The sequence below is a fragment of the Tubulanus polymorphus genome, chromosome 2 (assembly GCF_964204645.1).
Source record: "Tubulanus polymorphus chromosome 2, tnTubPoly1.2, whole genome shotgun sequence".
Taxonomy (NCBI): Eukaryota; Metazoa; Nemertea; class Palaeonemertea; order Tubulaniformes; family Tubulanidae; genus Tubulanus; species Tubulanus polymorphus.
The window spans coordinates 19,681,420-19,707,237 of record NC_134026.1 but is presented as its reverse complement, the minus strand read 5'-3'; the positions used below and the strand labels follow the sequence as shown (position 1 = coordinate 19,707,237).

At 38.4% G+C, this 25,818-nt stretch overlaps 6 protein-coding genes and 1 long non-coding RNA gene across 8 annotated transcripts; 6 read left to right on the top strand and 1 right to left on the bottom strand.

Moving 5' to 3' along the window:
- Positions 1-1,847: 1,847 nt before the first annotated feature.
- LOC141898811 (UDP-sugar transporter UST74c-like) lies at positions 1,848-8,391 on the top strand. Of its 2 annotated transcripts, XM_074784922.1 has the most exons (12): positions 1,848-1,894; positions 2,103-2,268; positions 2,957-2,990; positions 3,415-3,501; positions 3,580-3,647; positions 3,733-3,804; positions 4,149-4,217; positions 4,301-4,403; positions 5,681-5,773; positions 6,155-6,301; positions 6,871-6,953; positions 7,059-8,391. In XM_074784922.1, the coding sequence occupies exons 2-12, from the start codon at positions 2,147-2,149 to the stop codon at positions 7,147-7,149; spliced, it is 969 nt and encodes a 322-aa protein (XP_074641023.1). In that variant the 5' UTR covers positions 1,848-1,894; positions 2,103-2,146; the 3' UTR covers positions 7,150-8,391. The 2 variants fall into 2 exon arrangements, with proteins under 2 accessions (XP_074641023.1, XP_074641024.1); XM_074784923.1 differs by lacking the exon at positions 5,681-5,773.
- A 1,769-nt stretch (positions 8,392-10,160) lies between these two features.
- Positions 10,161-14,039, top strand: LOC141899010 (uncharacterized). The gene is made up of 3 exons (XM_074785160.1): positions 10,161-10,485; positions 13,276-13,551; positions 13,626-14,039. Exons 1-3 carry the CDS (start codon positions 10,161-10,163, stop codon positions 13,997-13,999), a joined length of 975 nt encoding a protein of 324 aa, XP_074641261.1. The 3' UTR covers positions 14,000-14,039.
- A 2,373-nt stretch (positions 14,040-16,412) lies between these two features.
- LOC141899009 (collagenase 3-like) lies at positions 16,413-17,642 on the top strand. Its single transcript, XM_074785159.1, has 4 exons — positions 16,413-16,539; positions 16,776-16,848; positions 17,074-17,216; positions 17,293-17,642. The coding sequence occupies exons 1-4, from the start codon at positions 16,413-16,415 to the stop codon at positions 17,640-17,642; spliced, it is 693 nt and encodes a 230-aa protein (XP_074641260.1).
- Positions 17,643-18,204: 562 nt separating this feature from the next.
- On the top strand, positions 18,205-19,710 carry LOC141900624 (matrix metalloproteinase-C-like). The gene is made up of 4 exons (XM_074787603.1): positions 18,205-18,421; positions 18,574-18,725; positions 19,126-19,268; positions 19,572-19,710. Exons 1-4 carry the CDS (start codon positions 18,346-18,348, stop codon positions 19,642-19,644), a joined length of 444 nt encoding a protein of 147 aa, XP_074643704.1. The 5' UTR covers positions 18,205-18,345; the 3' UTR covers positions 19,645-19,710.
- A 701-nt stretch (positions 19,711-20,411) lies between these two features.
- Positions 20,412-21,524, bottom strand: LOC141899008 (uncharacterized). Its single transcript, XM_074785158.1, has one exon. It carries the CDS (start codon positions 21,522-21,524, stop codon positions 20,412-20,414), a length of 1,113 nt encoding a protein of 370 aa, XP_074641259.1.
- A 1,263-nt stretch (positions 21,525-22,787) lies between these two features.
- On the top strand, positions 22,788-23,518 carry LOC141900767 (uncharacterized). Its single transcript, XR_012618763.1, has 3 exons — positions 22,788-22,811; positions 23,032-23,139; positions 23,500-23,518. It is a non-coding gene; the product is annotated as an uncharacterized LOC141900767 (long non-coding RNA).
- A 6-nt stretch (positions 23,519-23,524) lies between these two features.
- Positions 23,525-24,978, top strand: LOC141900766 (matrix metalloproteinase-C-like). The gene is made up of 4 exons (XM_074787794.1): positions 23,525-23,670; positions 23,823-23,974; positions 24,394-24,536; positions 24,840-24,978. Exons 1-4 carry the CDS (start codon positions 23,595-23,597, stop codon positions 24,910-24,912), a joined length of 444 nt encoding a protein of 147 aa, XP_074643895.1. The 5' UTR covers positions 23,525-23,594; the 3' UTR covers positions 24,913-24,978.
- Positions 24,979-25,818: the final 840 nt, after the last annotated feature.

Sequence of the window (25,818 nt, the reverse complement as noted above, 5' to 3'; positions counted from 1 at the left end):
TGGAAACCAGGGCCCATTGCACTATGAAAGACACTTGACATTTTTTTGGGACAGATCTTTCTATATGTTTATGTCCTCGAGGCATCTGAAGTTAAGAAAATTCCCTTTGAAAACTGGAAATGACATAATGAAATAAGTTGTGGAATGTTTACAAATGACAAAATGAATGAATTTTGCATTCCTAAGGCCCTATATATTTACTGCAGTTAGTCCTGTATGTCTTTTTTATCGCAATTTACTGTGGTTTATTCCTGTTTGTCCTGTATGTCTTTGTGATCGCGATCGCAATTCATTGGTTGCATTGTTTACTGTTAGTCCTGTATGTCTATCGCAATTAAGTTAGTCCTGTATGTCCTGTATGTCTTAGTTAATCGCAATTCATTGGTTGTTGAATTGTCTACTGTTAGTCCTGTATGTCCTGTGGTTTAGTCCTGTATGTCTTAGTTAATCGCAATTCGTTGGTTGAATTGTCTACTGTTAATCCTGTATGTCCTGTATGTCTATCGCAATTAAGTTAGTCCTGTTTGTCCTGTATGTCTTAGCTACGAGCAATTATCAAACTTGATAATTGCTCGTAGGTCTTAGTTAATCGCAATTCATTGGTTGCATGGTTTACTGTTAAAGCTGTATGTTCTGTATCTCTATCGCAATTTCATTGGTTGCATTGTTTACTGTTAAAGCTGTATGTTCTGTATCTCTATCGCAATTTCATTGGTTGAATTGTTAACAGTCCTCTGTATGTACATGTAAAAATAATTAAGGTTCTGACAACAGGTTTGTAAAGTAATCAGCTATCTGTTTTGTCTATCGTTGCTTAAATTGTTAACTGTTGTTTTAGAGTTCTGTATGTCTTTGTCGATCATTTTGTCTGCACTCAGGGGCGGATCCAGCATTTTGAAGGGGGGGGGGCAAATGAAAGCAACAACAGATGGCTGTAAGCCATTCCAGAGCAAGCACCGATAACGCGAAGACCCTTCCTAAAAATTTTTTGGAAAAATAGATGCAAGCAGGTGCATTCTGAGCATTACTTAATAGAAAGATTTCATTCGGTTTTTACTCAGTAACGCATAGATTTGCGGCTACATCGGTAAAAATAGAGGGGTGGATCCGCCACTGAATAGCTATTGTTTTGTGTAGGATTGTATCTGTGAATTAAGTAAAGTTACTTACTCCAGTCTGATGTTATTGCTTATTGCTCGTATTTTATTGTTTTAAGTGTGCGAATACTTTTCTTAGATTTATGGAGATCAGGATGACGAGGGTTCGATTTGAACCAACAAATAAACAAAAACATTCAAACCTCAAATTAATCCGTTTACTTGTCTTTATTTTTGGGGAACATTTTTTTACCTAGTTCAGATTTGATAACACAGTAGTCGCTTGTTCCAAAGCGATGTGCCGTTGAAGACAGACCTGAAGGTCTTTGCCGACAGCGATGCTATCCAGGATTTCAAAGGATGTGAAGAAGGTGCATCTTCGACAACCATAGTTTGCAGTTTTAACAATTTAAAACAATAATAGTTTCATTAAACAACTTAAAATTTAAAGATTTAGTGGACTTACTGTTTAACCAGGGCAGGGATTTCTCGCAACCGTACATGATATATACATACACTAGCAGTAAATACAATGTACTTCTAACCCTTATAAAACTTAAACTATTATTAGTTATTTTACAATTATTAAACGGCAACGTTGAAATGCGATGTGCGCTCAGAGCGGCCGTAGTGATTTTGGCGTATTGTGGGATTCGAACCGCTCGGAATTTGTACTAGTGACGTCACTCGCCATCGACCAAAACAGGCTTTCAACCTTTTGCGTCAAAATCCGTTCCGAAACGTCATCGCCAGGACGCTGCCATTTTTGGGAAACGTACGGAAGCGCTGAGGGCGCCGTAAGTAAATTTCATATCGAACAAAATGGTATGAACATTTTAGTCTTTAACTCAAAAATTAATTTCTCTGTAAATACTGTATGAAAATGTCGAGGAATTATTTCGATACGTGGAATTCTGGCTAAACAAAAGGAAGAAGTTTTGTTTCCGAAACCCCGTGCGTTTCTCACGCAATTAACTAACTGTCAATCATTTTTTGATTGCATAGGTGGCAGCACCCTCCGGGAGAGGAATAATTCGTGGCACATCAGGATGGAGACTCGGTCCGGCGTTGCAGTACCCGTGTTATCGCAACGATTATTCGGTGCTCTGTTCTATGGCATCTCTTCGTTTATCATAATAGTAGTGAATAAAGTGGTGCTCACCAGTTACAAGTATGAAACGTCTCCAAAAACCTCAAAAAATGTCTACGCACCCGCATTCGAAATTGTCCAATTCAATCAATTATATATTACTCCATAGGCATAACCCTGAAAGGCCCCAAAAATGTCCCAGCCCTTAACATACCCTTTATATCCGATGACCATAGGATGGTAGATATCTATAGTTGATGCGTGACCACCCAATGCAATGGGAAATTGTCGTATTTCTTGAGGCCTTTTAATTCTAAAGTGTTGCAGGCTATATGAATAAGGTACCGTCCACTAAGTCTCTCCATAAATATTCAATAAATTGGTGTAGATTAAGTGAAGCCTAACCTAGCCTTAACCCTAATCCTTCACCATGTTTTTATGCAGGCTTAAGTATAGCCAATATCTTAATTGATAGCCCTAAAATGAGAGAAATCTGAAATTGGCGCTGTCTATCAAATAAGTGTGCAATTCAGGGTATTTTTTTGTCAAAAGAGAATGCCCTTTTATAATTGGTTTGTCATACAAAAAGTTTCTAAGACCTACAGGAAACATCCTAGTGACACTAACACATAGGGTTATTTATTTACACCCACCTTCCCATAATCCAGTCTGGGCAATCTCTAAGAAGCAATTCGTAATCCTAACCCATCACTATTTTTAAACCCATTAGGCTATGTAAATCAGTTCATATGTTTTGTGATTTTTTTAGGTTTCCGTCCTTCCAGTTTCTTGCTCTTGGCCAGGTAGGTTATTGATTATTACCATCCATTGTCTAGGCCCTGGTACTGAGTGTATATGGCACAAAAAAAAGATAAATGTTTCCCTTTGACATATATATAATATTCAGTGACAGATTCTGCCATGTTTTATTTATAGTCCCGTAAATCTTGTCTGATTTATGTTTGATCTTCATCAAGGAGCATTATTCTTGAAATAGCTTTTTGGTCTTCAGGATCGATACATCTGGATCCAGCTCCGTAGTTGCGAGTTAGAATTAACTCGAGACTTAAAATCAGTTCAATTTTCAATGAGTAAACTCGAGTCAAATCTTAGTTCACAATTGTGGAACTATATCTAGTACTGGTATGTAAATTTGGTTGAGCAGACACCAGATAGTCATCTTTACTAAAAATGTTTAGTTACACCCTTGTCAATGATCTTTTTCAGCTAATTACAACAATTGTCGTGCTTTTTATTGCCAAAAGGTTAAAAATGATTCATTTTCCTGACTGCTCCAAAGAAACTATTGTACAGGTATGGATTTTGTTCTGCAAGTTGAATCGAATGTGGTTGAGATGAATGAAAAGTCAACAGATTTTCAATATTTTTCAGATATTTCCTTTGCCATTGATTTATTTGGCGAATATGGTTTTTGGGTTGGCGGGTACACAGAAGTTGAGGTGATTTTCCGATCAATTATTATTCATTCAAGCAGTTTTGATAGCTAAGTTATTGATTTTTGGAATTTTTTTCTAAAAATTTCAGTTTACCAATGTTTACGGTGCTAAGAAGGTTCACAATTTTACTCACTATGATTTTCGAACAGATTTTAATTGGGTAAGTTGTAAATTCAGTTGTCGATTATTTCAAAGATGATTTAGTTAGTAAAAGACGTATAATTTAAGATAATACCATTGCTAATTCATCTATAATTGGTCCTTGAAGAAACTTTTTAGCAGTAGTTCAGTATGGGTACTTATTACCCCTAGCCTATGTTTCTTTATTGTCACTTTGTCTCTGCATAATTTCAGATATTCAGATATAGCAGGCCCCCTTTAGAACGTATTTTTATTAGACCCCTTCGCTTACTTGATAAATCGACGACCCCATATCCTTATGTGACAAATCTAATAACTGTGGGACCAGATTTTGAAAATAATCGTGAGCGGTTTATTTTTCAGTAAAGTGGCTTCCTTGACCATCAAATTAACTGTTGCCTCTATGATTATCGGTGCTTTGATAGCTGCTAGGTCAGTAGATAAACCATAGTCATTAACCATACTGTCAGTAATGTTATAGATTATATATTTAAATTTTCATATTTCATTCTAAGCGATGATTTGGCATTTGACCTCAAAGGATATGTATTCATTTTACTGAATGATCTGTGCACAGCTTTGAACGGCGTTTATACGAAGAAAAAACTGGACACCAAGGTATGTCAAGATGGTCTTTACGCTTTGGATGTGCTTTACATTATGACCAGGCCAACCACTCAAATGTTGGTTGACTAGTGGCTAATTACGGCCACATCATAGCTACTAACATCGATATATGGGTTAGATTCATTTAGGGTGAAATCTAACCTGAAATTTATTTTTTCATGATGATGATGATGATCATCATCTTTGAAATTTAGGGTGATGAAGATTATGGAAAGTATACAAAGGTGGAAAATATCTTTTGTTTTTCATTCACCACACCCTTCATCCCTAACTGGAATTGAAGCCTGATGCCATTGCGAGGTTCATCCACGGTATGAAACCCTGCCATACTGCCCTGACCGGTGCTAAGTTTGAACATGAACTGAGAGTCAATGGTTAGAAGTTTTCTGTTATGGGAATCAAAACTTTTGGTTCGATTTGCCATTAAATTGGAAACTCACGTTAGTACTAACTGACTGAGGCTTGGTCACAATAATATGGCCTCATCCTCGGCTGATCCTGCTGCGAGGTGATCCTGGGCGGTCATAATTGAAGTTCAAATCTTGATGCCGTTTTCCAGGTGTCAGTTGACATGCTCGGCCAAACAAACGCGGCTGATGTTCTAGACCAAGTTCTAGAGTTGTTGGTTTAATTACATAGTTCATTTACAACAACCCTGAATCAAATTTCGAACAAGAAGAAAGTGGATGCGGATGTCGGTCCTGATTGCTCGAATAGCTAGGTCCAAGCCACATCACAACACATGGCAAGGTTTCATTCCGTGACAGTTCGCAATGCCTTCAGGTTCCAATTACCGCAGTGGAGGTTTAATTCAAATCCAAGCAGTTTTATCTCGGCTTCAGTTATGTAGCGATTTTACCATCTAAATACCGAGCATGGTGAAAAGGGTTTTTTCATGCAGTTTTTGCGGAAAACTTTTTTTTCTGAATCTATTCGTTGCTGCTACTGTGAAATTTAAAATTCATTAACAATTTTTCTATGATTAATAGTACCAGTACAGTATATGTGGAATTACAGTAAACCTCAGCTTGCTTGGATACGGTCAACTTGGATTAACTTGGACAAAAATGAAATCATTTATGTGGCTTGCGAACATTTTCTCCCATCCTTTTCTCGACTTTACTCTAGTCAGACTTAATTTACTGGTTCCAATTTTTCCGAGTTAGGCGAGGTTTATTGTAGTAAAGTAATTGATACTTATGTTCGTGCTTGTCACTTGTTAATTGAATTTATACATGTAATGACGGAATTCGATACATTTTTTTCAGAATCTTGGAAAATACGGTCTGCTTTATTATAATGCGTTGTTCATGCTTATTCCTGCCACTCTAGTCATCTTCATCAATGGAGAATTTAAATCTGTAAGTTATTGCTACGTGTTCCATTGTGCCTCTACATTGCAATGGTTCTCAAAACTCGAGAAAATCAAAGAATTTCTGCCTACATTGCTATAACTACTGTATATATTCACCAGGGGGCATTGAATTGTGAAATTTTCATATTGCTGAGCATTTCAAACTACTTGCTAAGTCGGCATAGTGTCCCTGGACCCCTAGTTGAAGATGTATCTTTACATTAAAAGGGAGCACTCAAAATTTAATGGTCTTTAGAAATAGATTTCAAATATGAATGGATCAATAATAGAGGAAGGCAATAATCTTGTCCATGCATCTCTTGAATACCGTCATTCAGTTATCGATCAATATCCCCATTATTTTCTGATAGTGTCGCTGTAATTGCAGGTGCTGGCATTTGAGAGTTGGAGCAATCCGATGTTTACTGTACAGTTCCTGATGTCTTGCGGTATGGGTTTTGTACTGATGTATTCAATAGTACTGTGTACTTTATACAACTCGGCATTGACCACTACTATAGTCGGAGTGCTCAAGGTATAACACCAATTCATAAATGTGATGATAATGAACAGTTATCATTTGTTCGTAGTAGAATAGCCACTCTCAAATGTGGAGAATAGATAATTTGATAAAAACCCACTTGTACAAATTTAAAAACGAAATTATCATTCAAAAATATTTCAAGATTAAAAATTAAAAACAGAGTACACAACGTTTTGAACTCTTAACGAGAGATTATTGTCAGGTGCGTTTTTTTGAATGATGGTTTTGTCTTTAGATTTGTACGTAGTGAGTTTTTATCATGTCAACTTCTATATCCGCCTTTAGCTCTACTGGTAGTTTATTCCAATGTTTTACCCCTCGAGTCAGATGACATAGATCTTCACCTAAATATCAAATGTCCATACATCGCTAAATATTCTCTTTAACCTGAGTCAAATGGTACAGAAACTATTAGAGTTTGGAGTTTAACTAGATTCAGCATTGCATAATGCGTTTAGAAATGTGTCTGTGATTAGTCAATTCCCTGTCACTGGCCATTCAGGTTCAAATCCAGAAACTAAAAATAACACTCGAAATAATGATTGTGTTTTTCTTTGTAGAATTTACTTGTGACTTACATAGGAATGTTCATAGGGGGTGATTACGTATTTTCAATGGTCAATTTTATAGGACTTAATATCAGGTATGGATGTTACTTAAATCTTTTAGTACCGACCATTTCAGTTTATTAGTGTGACCACTATCTAACAGAAGAGATGGTAAACCGTTCTTTATTTCTTCATTTCAGCGCTTTGGGAAGTGTAGTATACACCTGGATCACGTTTAAACAAAAGCCTCCCGTGTCAACAACACCAGTATCCGATAAGAGTCCGGTGTAACTGCGCATATCATAGGTGAAAACTGTTGTTATTTGGTGCATTTTTAGAATACATTGTACATCGAATATTTACAATATTCTCAGGTTACAGCTTAACAGTAGGAATGTGAAATGAAGCGATGGCCGACTCCTCAAAAATGCTCTAGTATTCTTGTGTTTTGTTCAGCCCACTCACTGTTAGCAATGAACAATAGGTTTTCTAGACTGGTTGCCGTTTTTCAAGATTTGTTTAAGTCTTTAGAATTTTTCAAATCTTGAAAAAATATTACCGAGAATCTATTGTTTATCATGACCAGTAGGGTGCTGGGGGCTGTGGAATTTCATAGTTTGCACCAAGACAAATGAACAGTAATAGAGTCTGCATTCCCTTCAGTTTACAATTCTATGGCTTAACTTTACGATTAACTTTACTGGACGATATTAGAATTCCAGTTGCTACTACCCGTTATCTCGTAGTTGGCGATAGAGCTAGTACACAGTCGTCCATAGTTCATGATTGACGAATGAGCACTTGGAATGAAGCAGAGTTCGTTCGCATTGCCAGCTAATCAGGAAATGTGTCATTCCAATATCATACTGTGAATATGAAGCATCAGCTAAGAAATCACTTGTAGTGGCAATGATGGCCGAACCAAAGCTAAGAGACATCTTGAAGTCAGCGGCAAATGTGTTAAAAACCTAGTTTATATGTGCATGATTGTATGTACAAGGTCACACCCCCAGGATAGATGTGTAATAGTCATGGTTTACCTCCAAGATTTGCTCCAAGACCACCAGCCCGTTTCCCAAAACTACTGTCATTCAAAGTTTCATTCATCAGTACTGTATAATCATGATGAATTAAACTTGAAGCTCCAGGAAAATGTTACATTTTCCTGGTTACATTATGTATCACATATACTGTGAAACTGGGGCGAGTTATTTCATAGTTATGTACATATCCTATTCTATAGGTTCGGGAGGTAAATATGATTAGAGTCATTTTATGATATTTGCAATTTTTTATTGGGATATAAGATTTTTGTCATTTTGATCGTACTATTTTAAATTTCGGTACACTACTTAGATCTGGGTCCAGTTCCATACAATTGTTGGGTTATCAATATGATCCTAAAATTATTTCGTTTTTCGATATATATTAAGTCAAATCTTAGCCCGCAATATCGTGAAACTGCAGAGTACGTATGCATTGGTTTGTGTAAGGGGTTTTTGTTTTTAAAATAGTTGTTTAATAGTTTTTGGAACCGTTTAACAAATAAAGATATTTATTTCCTGAAATATTGTTTGCTTTTCTCAGGCAGTGATAGTTCCTTAGTGTCATTTTTTGAAATCAAAATTTCAAAATATACGCAGCTACGTACGTAAGAAGTCAGTAATCTGTCTGTGGTTCTTTTTCACGATTGCGTAATTCCCAAACCACGGCACATGAAATTATGAAAGCTTACCACCAACGATAAGTCACTGACAGTGAGATGTTCACTCAGTCCTGGAAGTGATTTGAATCCACGGTCATCTCCGTCGCTCTACGATCCTAGTGTACCCAACTATGCGGTAACATCAAACACTGGTTCTTTGCGAAGCTAGATACTGATACGATCCCACCCTACCGGTCTGGTGTAACTGAAAACACCATGCATCTCGCACGCGGATTTCCCGTGTTTTTAAATCTGCCTGTTTGCACTGACTATAAGCCCTTTTTAGCCATTAGATTCGCATTGTTGAAATTGTTCTCGCAATTTCTTCCAATTTTTTTTACAAGTAGAAAAGTACTCGCGCACACGCGCACACACAGGCGTTTTCGGGAGTTACATTATCCCATCTTCAGGCATAGCGCAAGTGATTAAATTTAATTTTTAATCACTTGCGCTATGCTTGAAGAGGGAAAATGTAACTCCCGAAAACGTTCGCTATGATAAATATAAATTACTCATTAGAAAATGAGATTTGTACTTTTTTGCTTCTATGGATTTTGAATTATCTAGACTCTCTACCTACGATCATGCTGGAAATCATCGCAATAAACTGTTTCGCCTTTAACAGAATCGTATTAACGAGGTTCAACCATACTAGAAATTGACCAGCCAGGGGATCATACCTCAAATTCAGCGGGTCGCCATTGTACCGGAGTTAGGTTGGGAGAGTTTTGGCACCGATAACCTCTGAACACCAAAACAATGTAGCACCTAATACGCGTTCACCAATTTGCTGATTGCGCTGATAGGGGACCTTCTAAAGAAAAGGGACAGTGGTTTAGAGGTGATGACGGTAGACGTTTGTGGGAAATGAAATTTACGATCCGTATTCACGCGCGCAAGGCATGCATAGACTCCACAAGGATTTGGAAAGCTGCGTCAGGAAACGACCAAGATGTTTCTCTGACTTTAATGCACGTTCTAAAAAGCTATAAAAGCCAAACCTATCACGCGAAAGTGCATTCAGTGTTTTTGGATTTAATTGGCGTTTTCATTATTGATGCCAAAGAGAGGGCATATTAAAATTGACTTCCTCAGTTATTTGAGATAAGGACTATACATGTAATATATGCGTACCTACATCTTATGGACAGTTTTTCCATCTATGAAATATTATACATGTAATTGCAAGAATGCCTGCCTCGGAGCGAAGTGATTTATTTGTAGGAACATTTACTTGTTTAATTAACGGTGACGCGGATAAACCAAATCGCGGGATGATTCAATTTGCAAGGATTAACCGAAAAAGCTCGTTTCGACGCTTAAAATCGCCTTCGATTCTCGCAAGCGCAAGGAAGCAAGGTATCAACGATCAATCATTATATCTAGTTACCAAGCCATCTGTAGAGGAACGACTGCCCGATCTACCGTATGGGCCTAATACGTTTGAATTCGCAATCAATCAAATATATAACGCCGAATGTCATCACCTACGATCATTTTCAGTTACAAATCTTTCGTTTGTCACTCGCGTGTCGTCTGCGTGAGATTTTTGGATTTCGTATAGATATCCCACTCGCCGGCGTATCGAGTCGAAATAATGGCTTCCTCGCCGTTTGTAAGAATAACTTTCTGGACCTTGCTATCGACGGGGTTCGTCGCGAATATGACCGCTTTGCGGCGAGAAACGATGTATCGAAAAGTTCCCGCCGGCGCGTACCCGTGGGCCGAACTGAGCACGAACTCGACCGATACGAAATTGGGTTGTGCCTCGCTGTGCACGACGATTATCGAGACATGCGTCGGATTTACGTACGAGAGAGCGGGCAAAGAATGCAAACTTTGGATGTATACAGATTCTGGTAGCAACGCTAATATATCGGTAACTGATTTGGCCTTCTATGCCGACCACAATCCGGATGCGGGTAAGTTTGGAACTGGACACTGAAGAACTTTTTTCGATCTAAAAGAGGTTACGTATTGCAGAGTGAGGTTACTTAACCGTATTCCAAATGCATTCAAGTTACCTGCAATAAACCAAAACAAAAAAGACTATTGATTCATTCCCTGATACCCATAGTCTTGATTATAATTTCTTCATCATAGAATAGGGATTGACCCTGTTATTTATTTGTTAGGTAGATTTCGTTTGATTTGATGTTTTGATTTGGAGTCCCTTACAAACCCACCACATCTGCCGGGAGCGAAACAGGGTTTGGTTTTGAAATCGGAAATGCAAGTACAGATATAGTTGTTTGGTCAGCAGTCGAATATTTTTCTTTATTAAATCGAAGCAAATAATTGGAATTTTTTCTACCGGCCTAATGGTTTATGTTAGTACGCAGCTAGTTGGGTTCAGCGTCAAGTCAACCTTCTCGCGTGGTAACGGTAATACGATGATTTACGAACGAATGATCCGTTTATGTTCGATAAAACCTTTTGAAAAACAAAAATCTAAGCCACAGATCGATTCTAGTATTAAAGCGTATTTTCATGTCAAACGTGCTTATTAAATCACCGTTAAGATCTCCGCCCGTTCTGCTTGTCGAGTTCGAACAGCACCAAATCAAAAGCGAATAATTCAATACCTTTATTACCAAGTGACCTTCGGAAGATCGAGAATCGATCTTGATTATTGATCGAGAAAATACTTTATTTTTCCACCGATTGCAATGACCTCATCGTTGTGCTATCAAGTAAAGGGATGGGATAGAGAAAACCGCTACGAGTTTTTCAAACTTCAGAATACGCGAAAAAGCTCTGAACTGATATTTTGAAATCTGGAAAAAGAAGTTGTCGAATTGTTATTCCGTTGTCAGCAGAAGGCCATCTGTAGGGATCGATCTGATGAAATACTAATCAGCCCTTCAAAAAATGTAAAATTTCACTGACATCAGATATGTCGACCAGTTGAAACATACATGTTTAAACCAATCAAAATATCTGATTTCTGAGAATTGATATTTTAACAAGGTTTACTAAAGATCAAGACAGCGTTTATTCAAATCAAGGAAATCAAATTTGCATGTATTGTCAATATTTGTTACTCTCTTTAAAGTTGCTTTCCTCAGGTGTTGTATCCCAATATATCTGGTTCACCCTTTTTTTAAGTTTCTGGATTTCGCGGGCAACATGCCATTTGGTGAGACGTGCATGGACGCCATTTGTAGTCTTGAGGCGAATTTATCCTCTCATATCAGATTGGAATTTTAGATAAAATCGTATTCATCCTGGCATAATCAAATTTGATTTGGTAAAATGTTTTGATTCAACGCGATTTCAAATGCATAATATCAAATCATCGAATCTCCACCGGAGGTTGATTTGATACGATTTGATGCGATTCAAAGATGGCGGACTCACAATTTCTTTTTCACAAGAAGGTTTCTGCCATTAAAAGAACATGCTCTTCTTAGCTGTTGTTGAAAACTCGATACGTATGTCCCCTGGTTGTTTTAGAATTCATAATCAAATGGTTATCAAATGGAAAAACCCTATCAAAGCTGCTCCTAGCTTTTAGGAAAACTGATCAAAAACTGGTCAAAAACTCAAAAAGTGAAACTGAAAACTCATGTGTTGTCGACATAATAGTCAATAACCAGGGACAGTGTCAGCGGTTTTGAACAAATCGTCAAATCTACCCTGTTGTGTGAATCTGATTTGGACACACGACCAGCAAATTACGATTTGGAAAATCAAATTTAATCTAATTTGACAGGATGAATTCGCCTCTGGTATATTTGGTTCGAACCTTCCTAGTTCGTTTGGACCTGCCCTCGGTTGGTGACGCCAGTTGTTGAAAATATGACTTCACCGTAACACCCGGTAGCGATGTGAAAATAATATCAACAGCGAAATAAGATTAACTGAATTTCTAAGTAGTAAATAATTGACGTGTATAAGTCGTCGATTTGTGGGTTTCATTACGGTTGACATGTCAGTCGTTTCATTCGCGTTAATCCGATATACGGCTATGCGGCAGCAGCCGATCCGATTGGTCTTGTCACGTATTCGACTAAAATACGAACGATTTCACGAATAATAATCCTCGAATCAGTTCGAATTCATGTGATATTATGACAAGTTTATTACTCATCACGTCTTATAACGGCTTATTACATTAGGATTTTAATTACGAGCACGCGTTCAAGGAGAAGGCGTCTTATCTTTTAACCTTCATCGACTATCAAAGATTCAATATTTGCATTCTAAGGTGGACGCAAAGAGAAAATGAGATATCATAAAAACCTCCAATCGTTTCATTTCAATGTGAACGAATTGGATGGAATCTTAAAGAAACATGAAGTTTGTTGTGATTTTCGATTATTCAAATTGACCATTTTAATAACTTCTACCAGAAGTTGAAAAATAGAAGGGCACTTCTACAAACGTGAATACGCCCCAGCGGTAATAGCGGTTGGCTGGATCCGCCCGTAGAGTCCATTTCCACGTTTCGGCTATCCTCGCGCTTATAGTCGGGAATACTGTATTCACCTTATGTGTATACTCTGTTCAATGCCGAATACAGTTTTGCTGAGGATGACTACGAAAGTAGTCGAAACGTTGAAATGAACTTAAGCTCACGGAAACCTTTCGGACTTGTATCCAACGTGGCGACACGGGCAGATTGTTTCATCAAGATTATGATTAAAACTGGTTTGAAATGAGATGTTATTAATATCTGAAAGTTACTTCATTTACCACGTTTCTTTTAGTTAAATGGCCAACGGGTACGTACGGGCTGTACGAAACGGACGAGGGCTGCCCGAGTTCCTTCGGATTCAACTGGCAAAAAGGAGAAAGGTTTCAAAAGGGAACGTCCAGGGACGCCGGGCAATTCACTCCCGGAATACATTTTCCCCCCGGTTCCTTTTCTACGACGGATATAACGCAGAGATTTTGCATGAAAACCAGCGACGCGATTAAGCCTGTGTCTACCGAATGGCCTGCTGGTTCCTACTGTATATTCATGTACAAAAACTGCCCAAAAGGTATGAAATTATTGCATATAACTTATCCGAGGAACTATCGTAAAACTAACTTAAGTATTTTGAATTCTATAAAGGTTTGCACGATGGAACAGTTGAATGGGTTGACGACACTTCCCGTCTAAACACCAATACTGGAGTTTTTCCGACTGGCACATATGATCCTCAAAGAACTTCAATCAATTTTTGCTGTATGAACGACAGCTCGGCAATTTCTAATCCCATAAAATTACCGACCGATAAGTCGTTTTACCTATTCGTCTATGGCTCTGGGACTTGTCAATCCGTAGCGGGAATGACGGCCACCGAGGAACAATACCATTTCAATAACTTCGCCGGGCCTCCGCCGAATAATCGGCCCCCGGTACCAACGGGTTGCCATCCGAAAACTTCAGGACCGAATCTACAATATCATTCCTATAACATGTGTTATTATACAGCAAATCCGTGAAAATGATGCCGTAGTGGGAATAAATGTGAGAACAGTGGAACCATATGACATTTATATCAAATTATATTCATTGGCACCATTAGCGATGGATCTTAAATTGATTCAACTATCACACTACATATCCATATCTACACATGACATATCCATATCTACACATGAATATATGCCATTTCGAAAACCAATTTTTAGTCTTATATATGCCTTGTTGGTCTTTATCTTCCCAAATTAAAGTAGTTTATACGTTCCCGACGAAAGCTACGTTTTCAAAGAAAAATATGCGTACTTTTCTGATAGGGCGTCTCTTAAGTAAATATTACGTATACTGACGCGACGAGAGATCCAAAATTACGTCAAACATTGATACGAAATATTAGATTACAGTATCCTAATATCATCGATTTACGCGATTTTATTTAATAGACACATCGTCGCTATTGAATTCTAGTGACTTTCTGAGCGTTTTTCAAATTGAAGGTAGGCCAACAATAACATTATGCAATTCGTGGTTGAGGGGTTCTTACAAAATCGGTTGGGGGTCAAAAATGAGTACCGAGATCGTATAAGGGGGTAGGCGGATTTAAAAAAAAAAACAGCAAAATTTGCCGTACGTACTATTTGAACGCTCCCTATATTTCAAATCAAATGCCAATTACATATTAACTTTTTTTTCATTACTTGGACACATGAATATGAAGTAATCAAACAACGTCGAAAACAGAAGAAAATGATTCGCGAGAAACATATGGAAGTACGAAATTGCAAAGGCAAATATAAAAGGGGGAGATTAAATGTTAGAAATGGTGGGAGTAAATTAGGGCAACACCCTACGCATTTTATTCAAAATGACACATCAGTCATTTTTTATATATGTCATGTCGATCGAACATATCCGCTATGATAGAAATTAATTGTAAAAATGCACTTGTAGCTGTCGAATATATTCGAATCTGTCATGTTAACAACGTTTGAAAACACGTAACGGGTAAACGCAGTCTGCGCAAACAGTCCAAACAATCGAATAAATTAGAAACCATAGCCGTAAGTTGAGTAGAGCATTTTTGAACGTCGAAGATGAATGCAGTCGTATTCGTTGTAGCCGCAGCGGCCTTTTTAGGTGTCACTGTCGATTGCCGAAATCTGAATAAAACAGTCGATCCGGACGTGAGTAACAATATTGAGAATGGATATATACGTAAGATCTTTTAGCTCCCGATGATGCATAAAAATTTGAATAAGGAATGCGGGCATATAGGCCAGTCTTTTTTAATTATCTGGAGTACGGATCCGGGGAATTCTGCAAAAATGATTAAATAAAAAATCCTCCTTCGTGTTTACATCAGTACTTTCAATCTCTAAGTTATGCTCATCGGAATTTTCAATTTGTGATTTTTTAATTTTCGTGATTTGCGAAAAGAGTTAGTTCTGTTTTTCATTCCTTCCATCATTATTTTGTTTCATCACAATTTTAATTTTTTTTCTGTTCCTTCAATTTCAAAAAGCCTATTATAAAAAACCTCTTTTTTTTACTTTTTTTCCCTTTAGCCACCTACTTTTTTTCTTGGAAAAAAGTTCGTACTCAGAGTAACCAAAAAGGCCTTCGACATTGGTGCCATCATGTCAGTTACTTCTAAATGTTAATGAAACATGAAATATCGCCATAACCAACCATTAACCCTTTGTTTTACATTTGATATTATCGGCACGTGACCTCGCAACGTGTTAACGTTTTCCAACAATTTGTAGAATTTTGAGATTTTGCTGCGTATTAACGAAACAAAATTTTTCCAAATCGATTTTTATGGATGATATAAGTTATATCCAAGATACTTACGTCGATTTCCGTTTCTCTAGTAAAGTGATAGTAATGTTCTATAGATATGAAAGAATGAATGCACCAAGGCTCACATCGGGCTCAATAGAAACGGCTTCTTCAAATGAACCGACCCCACCAGTGGGATTTCACTATATTTTAACATAGGGCTATCTGGAACGTTACGGCTATTTGGAAACGCTACCGCCAGGAGCCAAGGGCCAACACAGCTATGTCGCTAGAAGGAAGGCAATCAAGTAAGCATCTACTTTCGAAGGGGGTTGGAGATTTCCGCAACGGGAACTACTTCCGAACGGAAGCATGTTGTTCTTTATGAATTTCATCGACTGGCTGTCAAAGGTCAAACGTAATCGTTCCGTCGAAATATCATCTTGATAATCTGTAATGAAAGGAATGGTCAAATCTATTTCGGGATTGTCTATAAGGTTGTCTATTGCAGTTGCTACTTCGTTAAATAAAGCAAATTCTAACCACATGACCTGATAAAGATAATCGCTAATAGATAAAAGCATCGAACGCACATTTTCCACGAGAGTGTTTTCTAAACAGCGAAAACTTTTCAGAGAATTTCAGCATATGGCCATGCTTCCGGAGACCGGCGTCCTTGACACGGAAACAATAACCAAAATGGCTGCTCCTCGTTGTGGCATGCCTGATAGGAAAACGTCAACCCCTAATCTCGCTGTTCCAGATATGTACGAAACATTTAGTACGTAAACTCCATCCGTCGGGATACCTTTGAAAAGATTTTACAATTATTGCAAGTACATTTTCTGTTTGAAGAATGAGGCTTTTCGTGCTTAATCATACTTTTCTTTAATCGACAATGTATCGACTATGTTCGATCAAGTTCCGCAACTATGAAATTGATAATCCTTAATAGCTAAATGATTTCCCTTTTATCTCTATCGTCGAATTAATACGTATCTTGACACTAATTTCTAGACAAATGGCCGAAAGATACGTTTACATGGAAGATTCTTAACTTCTCGCCGGACATGCCGGAAAATGAGCAAAGGTGACTATGTAGGGCATTATATAAACTGAAGGAAAAAAGACCAGTAAAACTATTGCAGCAAAATCGCTTAAATTACCGTTTTTCAAAAATGAAAAAAAATCATTACAGAAGTCTACAATGATCGATGAAATACATATCTAAAAATATAGCGAAAACTTCGGTAATTATCTGTATGCTAAAAAATCGCCATGTACACCATATGCATTTATCTTTGATCAATCATAGAATTGCTTTCGAACGGGCTTTTAATTATTGGCACGAAGTGACAAATATAGAATTCAGTGAAGTGTCAAGGAACGCTAAAGCGGATTTTGAACTTGGATTCGGCCCATTCGAACACGGCTGCGGTTATCCATTCGACGGACCAGGTACTTAACGACATCATTAAATCGATGATATTATCGTACACATTTTCTCTATGCCGCCAGTGCCGTAAAATTCCAGGTGGTACTTTGGCCCACTGTTTCTACCCGGAAGATGGACGCGCGCATTTCGACGAGGATGAGACGTGGACGGAAGGATCGGACGACGGAACGAACCTTCGTATCGTCGCCGCGCACGAACTCGGACACGGTCTGGGACTATCCCACTCAGAAGTCCCCGAGGCCCTTATGGCGCCGTGGTATCAAGGCTATACGAGCTTTGAAGAATTTCGACTTCCCGACGACGATGTCCGCGCTATTCAATCGCTGTATGGTGAGTCCAACTTAACGCAAAAGCAATTCAGGTCGGAAATAGTCCTCATCACTATATTTGAGAACTCTCAATTCAAATTCTTTAACTTCTCTATTTAAAAAATTTTAGACGATAAGATCACAAGAGCGTGTATGCCTAATTACAAAGAAGGACTAGAGGATGAGTCAGATAACATTGACCAAAATATTCTATACTTTCAAAACATATATATATATATATATATATATATTCATTCTAGGTAAGAAGGGTGGTCCAGTTCCACGGACGACCGCCAAGCCAAACGAACCTAAAACTATGAGACCAGGCTCAGGACCATGTCAGGGCTCATTCGATGCCGTTATATCTAGTCAGTATCTTCATTGATGATTAATGCCCAATATCGTTTCATTGAAAGTTGTATGCTGAATTTTCCTTCGGTAGTTGTTGAAATCTAGCTTCACATCTTGTTTTTCAAGGTTTCAACTATTCCTCTCCATACGCGTTTTGACATGTACTACTTTCTACGTGTAGAGAGCTCTAAACTCTAAGAAAATTATATGTACTTATGCATCATTTAGTTGCGAGTTATAATACCACGTTCTCAGTGCATACGTCTTCGCGACGCGCTTCTGGCAACACTCTCTGGCAACTCTCCAGCGCATGAAATGGACGAGATGGACGACGAACTTACGATTTTTTAAATAGAAAGACGTTTGTCATATTACAGCCCCTGATGGATTGACCTATGCGTTCCACGAAAACACGGTATACGAATTATCCGATAGAAGCGGTGTCGAACGGAAAACTGACGTCAGAGATGTGATGATTCCGGAACCGGGTCAACCGATACAAGCTGCGGTGTACGACAAACGCACGGAAAGCGCTCTAGTTTTCGGAGGTGAGATCCCTGTCGTTTGGCAATATCACATTTCGCATTCGAATGTGTGCGTGAAGCCAATTATCTAATCGTAATTGAATAGCGATTTGATACTTTTGTTCCAATGGAAAATGGTTATGGACTGAACAAATATCGCTTTCTTTGAACTACAGGTAGAAAACTGTGGCGTTATAGATACAACAGCAATGAACATCGTTTCCATCTGGACAATGGCTACCCGAAAGACTACAGCCATAGGCAGGACTTCCCGCATAATCCAGAAGCCGCTTTTCTGGATTTCGTCGGCTGGACTGTCATTCTTGAGGTGAGTCTTGAAACGAGGACAAAGTCTTATTAGCGCACATTATATCCGATGAATTGAGCAACAGTCTCGCAAAACATCCGTTTCCGGTAATCGCTGGAATAATGAGTGTTCATCTCGGTAGCTCTGATCCCTTCTTAACTTCGCACAATATTTGAAAACGTCAAATTCTATATGTGATATTAGATGTTATTTGAACAAGATTTCATAGCTGGCCATAGGTTTTGTAATGTTATAAACGCGATCATCGAAGGTATCTAATTTAACATATAGGTGTACCCCGGTGTAACTTTAGTAATTTTAGCACTTTTCTAATACCTCATACCTTGTGGAAATCTTAGATCTGACCGTACATTTCGATCCCCGCTGTGGATGCATAAAGAGTATCATTCGATTATTTTAGGACGGATATTTCTGGGAGTTCTCTGAAGATCAGGATAAAAACAAGAAGTACAAGTTAGCCGATTATTTTCCGAACGCACCGCAAGGTGAAATAGACTCGGCAACCATGCATGGAAACACAATCTTTATGTTTCAGGGACAATAGTAAGTAGATTCTCGACATTTCTCGTTTGAAAGCTCATAAAGTTTTGACTCAATTTCCGCTGCTGTTGTAGTTTTCGTTTTACTTCGGTCCCAGTTTTGCAGTCACATTGACTTCAGTTTCACAGGAGTATAGGTTTAATTTGACTTGGCATGGTCACTGTGGGCAGGATCAAATTCATTATTTGACTTTGGCTCCAGTTCTGAAATTGCGGTTAAAGTGCGTTTATCAACAATAGTAGTCATCCTTTTTAAATTTCAAATTAAGTAAACTAAACGTGATATGCTTATATCTTAATGTTGTAGTTATTATACCCGAACTGGTAACGATCCAATGGTTGGTCCGATTTCGAAGGACAAAAGATGGATGGGATGTTAGTTTCAGTTTATACTTATGTAAAAGTTTTAAATTCGTAAATACTGTATATCCTTAGCGTGTTAAATACTTTCGATGTTGTTTTGCTAGTTTCATTGGGTCTAAACACAATTTATTGAGTAAAATACTTAACTCCGAATGATGAAACACATGCAATAAGATTTACGAAACTAATTTGAAATATTTTCGAACCCAGAGGGAATAATGTTCGAAGCGTGGCCCGTTTAAAGAATCGTTTTATTGAATAAAACTTAATATCCAACGTACACAGACTTATATACTTGTATATCGGTATTATTTCATGCGGGCAGATTTTCGATTTTAAAGGCTGCTGGCATTCGCAGATTGCTTTTAAGATTGTACAAATTGGACCCTAGTCCAACCGAAGAAAAGAACACAATCGAGAATAGTTGGGGGGGGGGAGAGACTAGGTAAGCGTCAGTTTGTTTGTGTCACCAACAATAATGGAATGATTTTAAATGATATCAAACTGCAGTTAATTCGAAAAAAAACAGATATAAATTTCCGAGCAAATTCTTAACATCCATCGATAGGATAAAAGTTTTTTTTTGGATCTAAATTTCATTCCCATCTTAATGTCAAGGATTTCCAAAACACATTCTCTTTACTACATAGCTCGAAATGACTTTTTCGTATATGAATAGATATAACACATTTTCTCGAAAACATATCTCGTAAATATAATACCAATGCTACGACAAAGGATATTGAAAATGTGACGGTTGGGCGATTGGTGATCGCGTTTCAAGCTAACCGAAATAATGCAAGCGAAATAATTTACTGCCCGCCTTTCTAAAGATATCATTCGTAGCGCAATAAATGATGAAGTTGAGCGATGAGTCAACACAGCTGAGCAAAATACCAACTTTTCTCATAACCATCGAATGGTCACCGCTGATGTTGACCGTTATACCAAAACTTCTCCAGACGAAGTAAAAAAGTCTGTCTAACCCGGCCGGGATCTCACAAACAAAGAATACGAGAACGATGGATAATACCATTTTCAAAATTTTCGCCTCGTGTGTCGATTGAGACCGGCTGTCTTTCGAAACGCCGTCCGCTGACAACATTTGACGCCGTTTCGCCAATCGATGGCGTAAAATGAACGACAGTAAAACGATGTTCACAATGATTAACGAAAACAGCGGTACTATGACCATCATATACAAATACGTGAAACCAGTAAACCGTCCCGCCCATCCTGCACTATAATCGAATATGGTGCGGATCGTTTTGGCGCCGAATGCGCCCATCGTGAATACGCGTGGCCCTGGACCGTGATACAAACAAGGCCACGTTGCTGGCCCCGGTAAAGTAAGCGGAAAGAAAAATGGCCAGTTGCAAAAAACAGAAAATATGAATATGAACACAGTGACACCTATGAGCTGTTTCTTGCCCCAGAAACGCTTATAATAAAGCGGACTCATCACGACAAACAACCTCTCCAAGTTGACGATCACTACCGCCCAGTTACGGGACATCTGAAAAGCGAAGAATAACGGCAACGTCCAAATAATCAGCTCGTGGCCGAAATACCAATCATCGTAGCCAAATATCGGACTATAGCCAAATATCGTTATCAGGATCATGATACGGAACGGGTACATGATGAACACCGTGATCACATACAAAAGGTCGAACCAAGCCAGGATAATAATGGAACGATAGCTAGCGACTCCCATTTTGTTGAACACTATGATTGTGACGATGTTGAGTAATATTCCGATGATAGCAGTGGGAAAATAAGCACCCAAGTACAAATAGACGCTAAACGCGTAATCCCACCTATATGGCGGGTGCTTGCACACAGGTTCGGAACGGCGAGTTGTCGAAAACACTTCAGTGTCATTCAGCAGAGTCATTTTCTAAGTTAAGGTTTCAACGTGCACCGCACTGGGCGGCAAAACTAATCAATCTTCCCGTGCGACACGTACATTTCCAAACAATCCTGTGTTATATAGCTTGCTTTACGTCGTTCGGACCTTGATTTCCTACGACCATTGAATTACGGCAGGAAACGGCATTTGAGGTATTGCCCCCTACTCTGTAAGGATCCAACAATATTCGAACGCACTTGTCTCTCAGGAATGAATGTAACGAGCTATACCTACGAGAGATGTAGAGACGTAGGCTGTACTTAGTCGTTGACGAAAATATTTCAGTGACATGCCTGCAGGCAAGCGTATAAGTTTCGACGCACAGCGTCACACCAAAAAAGCCTATACACTAGTCTGTTTCAATCGCGTTCGAGCCATCCTCCCAGTAGAGATTCGAACCTGATGGTGTCGATATTCGTCACGGTACTTATCCCTGCTATACTTAGACTGGTTGCATGTCCATTCAATATGAATAGGACAGGCTAGTATCACTACGTGCCGCTGCGGACACACGGAACAACCCTCTTGGGCTCTATTTATGTATTATGCTCCTCGTTGTGGCATGCCTGATAGGAAAACGTCAACCCCTAATCTCGCTGTTCCAGATATGTACGAAACATTTAGTACGTAAACTCCATCCGTCGGGATACCTTTGAAAAGATTTTACAATTATTGCAAGTACATTTTCTGTTTGAAGAATGAGGCTTTTCGTGCTTAATCATACTTTTCTTTAATCGACAATGTATCGACTATGTTCGATCAAGTTCCGCAACTATGAAATTGATAATCCTTAATAGCTAAATGATTTCCCTTTTATCTCTATCGTCGAATTAATACGTATCTTGACACTAATTTCTAGACAAATGGCCGAAAGATACGTTTACATGGAAGATTCTTAACTTCTCGCCGGACATGCCCGAAAATGAGCAAAGGTGACTATGTAGGGCATTATATATACTGAAGGAAAAAAGACCAGTAAAACTATTGCAGCAAAATCGCTTAAATTACCGTTTTTCAAAAATGAAAAAAAATCATTACAGAAGTCTACAATGATCGATGAAATACATATCTAAAAAATATAGCGAAAACTTCGGTAATTATCTGTATGAACGAACCTTCGTATCGTCGCCGCGCACGAACTCGGACACGGTCTGGGACTATCCCACTCAGAAGTCCCCGAGGCCCTTATGGCGCCGTGGTATCAAGGCTATACGAGCTTTGAAGAATTTCGACTTCCCGACGACGATGTCCGCGCTATTCAATCGCTGTATGGTGAGTCCAACTTAACGCAAAAGCAATTCAGGTCGGAAATAGTCCTCATCACTATATTTGAGAACTCTCAATTCAAAAACTTCCTTATTTAAAGAATTTTAGACGATAAGATCACAAGAGCGTGTATGCCTAATTACAAAGAAGATGAGTCAGATGGATGAGTCAGATAACATTGACCAAAATATTCTATGATTTCAAAACATATATATATTCATTCTAGGTAAGAAGGGTGGTCCAGTTCCACGGACGACCGCCAAGCCAAACGAACCTAAAACTATGAGACCAGGCTCAGGACCATGTCAGGGCTCATTCGATGCCGTTATATCTAGTCAGTATCTTCATTGATGATTAATGCCCAATATCGTTTCATTGAAAGTTGTATGTTGAATTTTCCTTCGGTAGTTGTTGAAATCTAGCTTCACATCTTGTTTTTCAAGGTTTCAACTATTCCTCTCCATACGCGTTTTGGCATGTACTACTTTCTACGTGTAGAGAGCTCTAAACTCTAAGAAAATTATATGTACTTATGTATCATTTAGTTGCGAGTTATAATACCACGTTCCCAGTGCATACGTCTTCGCGACGCGCCTCTGGCAACACTCTCTGGCAACTCTCCAGCGCATGAAATGGACGAGATGGACGACGAACTTACGCTTTTTTAAATAGAAAGACGTTTGTCATATTACAGCCCCTGATGGATTGACCTATGCGTTCCACGAAAACACGGTATACGAATTATCCGATAGAAGCGGTGTCGAACGGAAAACTGACGTCAGAGATGTGATGATTCCGGAACCGGGTCAACCGATACAAGCTGCGGTGTACGACAAACGCACGGAAAGCGCTCTAGTTTTCGGAGGTGAGATCCCTGTCGTTTGGCAATATCACATTTCGCATTCGAATGTGTGCGTGAAGCCAATTATCTAATCGTAATTGAATAGCGATTTGATACTTTTGTTCCAATGGAAAATGGTTATGGACTGAACAAATATCGCTTTCTTTGAACTACAGGTAGAAAACTGTGGCGTTATAGATACAACAGCAATGAACATCGTTTCCATCTGGACAATGGCTACCCGAAAGACTACAGCCATAGGCAGGACTTCCCGCATAATCCAGAAGCCGCTTTTCTGGATTTCGTCGGCTGGACTGTCATTCTTGAGGTGAGTCTTGAAACGAGGACAAAGCCTTATTAACGCACATTATATCTGATGAACTGAGCAACAGTCTCGCGAAACATCCGTTTCCGGTAATCGCTGGAATGATGAGTGTTCATCTCGGTAGCTCTGATCCCTTCTTAACTTCGCGCAATATTTGAATATATAATTCTATATATAATATTAGATGTTATTTGAACAAGATTTCATAGCTGGCCATAGGTTTTGTAATGTTATAAACGTGATCATCGAAGGTATCTAATTTAACATACAGGTATACTCCGATGAATCAGTGCCTTTAGTGTTTTCAACTTTAGTAATTTGAGCACTTTTCTAATACCTCATACCTTGTGGAAATCTTAGATCAGACCGTACATTTCGATCCCCGCTGTGGATGCATGAAGAGTATCATTCGATTATTTTAGGACGGATATTTCTGGGAGTTCTCTGAAGATCAGGATAAAAACAAGAAGTACAAGTTAGCCGATTATTTTCCGAACGCACCGCAAGGTGAAATAGACTCGGCAACCATGCATGGAAACACAATCTTTATGTTTCAGGGACAATAGTAAGTAGATTCTCGACATTTCTCGTTTGAAAGCTCATAAAGTTTTGACTCAATTTCCGCTGCTGTTGTAGTTTTCGTTTTACTTCGGTCCCAGTTTTGCAGTCACATTGACTTCAGTTTCACAGGAGTATAGGTTTAATTTGACTTGGCATGGTCACTGTGGGCAGGATCAAATTCATTATTTGACTTTGGCTCCAGTTCTGAAATTGCGGTTAAAGTGCGTTTATCAACAATAGTAGTCATCCTTTTTAAATTTCAAATTAAGTAAACTAAACGTGATATGCTTATATCTTAATGTTGTAGTTATTATACCCGAACTGGTAACGATCCAATGGTTGGTCCGATTTCGAAGGACAAAAGATGGATGGGATGTTAGTTTCAGTTTATACTTATGTAAAAGTTTTAAATTCGTAAATACTGTATATCCTTAGCGTGTTAAATACTTTCGATGTTGTTTTGCTAGTTTCATTGGGTCTAAACACAATTTATTGAGTAAAATACTTAACTCCGAATGATGAAACACATGCAATAAGATTTACGAAACTAATTTGAAATATTTTCGAACCCAGAGGGAATAATGTTCGAAGCGTGGCCCGTTTAAAGAATCGTTTTATTGAATAAAACTTAATATCCAACGTACACAGACTTATATACTTGTATATCGGTATTATTTCATGCGGGCAGATTTTCGATTTTAAAGGCTGCTGGCATTCGCAGATTGCTTTTAAGATTGTACAAATTGGACCCTAGTCCAACCGAAGAAAAGAACACAATCGAGAATAGTTGGGGGGGGGGGGGGAGAGACTAGGTAAGCGTCAGTTTGTTTGTGTCACCAACAATAATGGAATGATTTTAAATGATATCAAACTGCAGTTAATTCGAAAAAAAAACAGATATAAATTTCCGAGCAAATTCTTAACATCCATCGATAGGATAAAAGTTTTTTTTTTGATCTAAATTTCATTCCCATCTTAATGTCAAGGATTTCCAAAACACATTCTCTTTACTACATAGCTCGAAATGACTTTTTCGTATATGAATAGATATAACACATTTTCTCGAAAACATATCTCGTAAATATAATACCAATGCTACGACAAAGGATATTGAAAATGTGACGGTTGGGCGATTGGTGATCGCGTTTCAAGCTAACCGAAATAATGCAAGCGAAATAATTTACTGCCCGCCTTTCTAAAGATATCATTCGTAGCGCAATAAATGATGAAGTTGAGCGATGAGTCAACACAGCTGAGCAAAATACCAACTTTTCTCATAACCATCG

What these genes read in the sequence shown, in the direction of transcription:
- LOC141900624 (XM_074787603.1), top strand. Translation starts at nt 18,346, where the DNA reads ATGATTCCGGAACCGGGTCAACCGATACAAGCTGCGGTGTACGACAAA. An exon ending in AAGCGCTCTAGTTTTCGGAG is followed by an intron (nt 18,422 to 18,573) that starts GTGAGATCCCTG and finishes TTTGAACTACAG; the next exon opens with GTAGAAAACTGTGGCGTTAT. An exon ending in GCTGGACTGTCATTCTTGAG is followed by an intron (nt 18,726 to 19,125) that starts GTGAGTCTTGAA and finishes CGATTATTTTAG; the next exon opens with GACGGATATTTCTGGGAGTT.
- LOC141900766 (XM_074787794.1), top strand. Translation starts at nt 23,595, where the DNA reads ATGATTCCGGAACCGGGTCAACCGATACAAGCTGCGGTGTACGACAAA. An exon ending in AAGCGCTCTAGTTTTCGGAG is followed by an intron (nt 23,671 to 23,822) that starts GTGAGATCCCTG and finishes TTTGAACTACAG; the next exon opens with GTAGAAAACTGTGGCGTTAT. An exon ending in GCTGGACTGTCATTCTTGAG is followed by an intron (nt 23,975 to 24,393) that starts GTGAGTCTTGAA and finishes CGATTATTTTAG; the next exon opens with GACGGATATTTCTGGGAGTT.
- LOC141899008 (XM_074785158.1), bottom strand. Translation starts at nt 21,524, where the DNA reads ATGACTCTGCTGAATGACACTGAAGTGTTTTCGACAACTCGCCGTTCC.
- LOC141899009 (XM_074785159.1), top strand. Translation starts at nt 16,413, where the DNA reads ATGCTTCCGGAGACCGGCGTCCTTGACACGGAAACAATAACCAAAATG. An exon ending in AGATATGTACGAAACATTTA is followed by an intron (nt 16,540 to 16,775) that starts GTACGTAAACTC and finishes ACTAATTTCTAG; the next exon opens with ACAAATGGCCGAAAGATACG. An exon ending in TTATCCATTCGACGGACCAG is followed by an intron (nt 17,217 to 17,292) that starts GTACTTAACGAC and finishes GTAAAATTCCAG; the next exon opens with GTGGTACTTTGGCCCACTGT.
- LOC141899010 (XM_074785160.1), top strand. Translation starts at nt 10,161, where the DNA reads ATGGCTTCCTCGCCGTTTGTAAGAATAACTTTCTGGACCTTGCTATCG. An exon ending in CGACCACAATCCGGATGCGG is followed by an intron (nt 10,486 to 13,275) that starts GTAAGTTTGGAA and finishes CGTTTCTTTTAG; the next exon opens with TTAAATGGCCAACGGGTACG. An exon ending in GTACAAAAACTGCCCAAAAG is followed by an intron (nt 13,552 to 13,625) that starts GTATGAAATTAT and finishes AATTCTATAAAG; the next exon opens with GTTTGCACGATGGAACAGTT.
- LOC141898811 (XM_074784922.1), top strand. Translation starts at nt 2,147, where the DNA reads ATGGAGACTCGGTCCGGCGTTGCAGTACCCGTGTTATCGCAACGATTA. An exon ending in GTGGTGCTCACCAGTTACAA is followed by an intron (nt 2,269 to 2,956) that starts GTATGAAACGTC and finishes TGATTTTTTTAG; the next exon opens with GTTTCCGTCCTTCCAGTTTC. An exon ending in AGTTTCTTGCTCTTGGCCAG is followed by an intron (nt 2,991 to 3,414) that starts GTAGGTTATTGA and finishes GATCTTTTTCAG; the next exon opens with CTAATTACAACAATTGTCGT.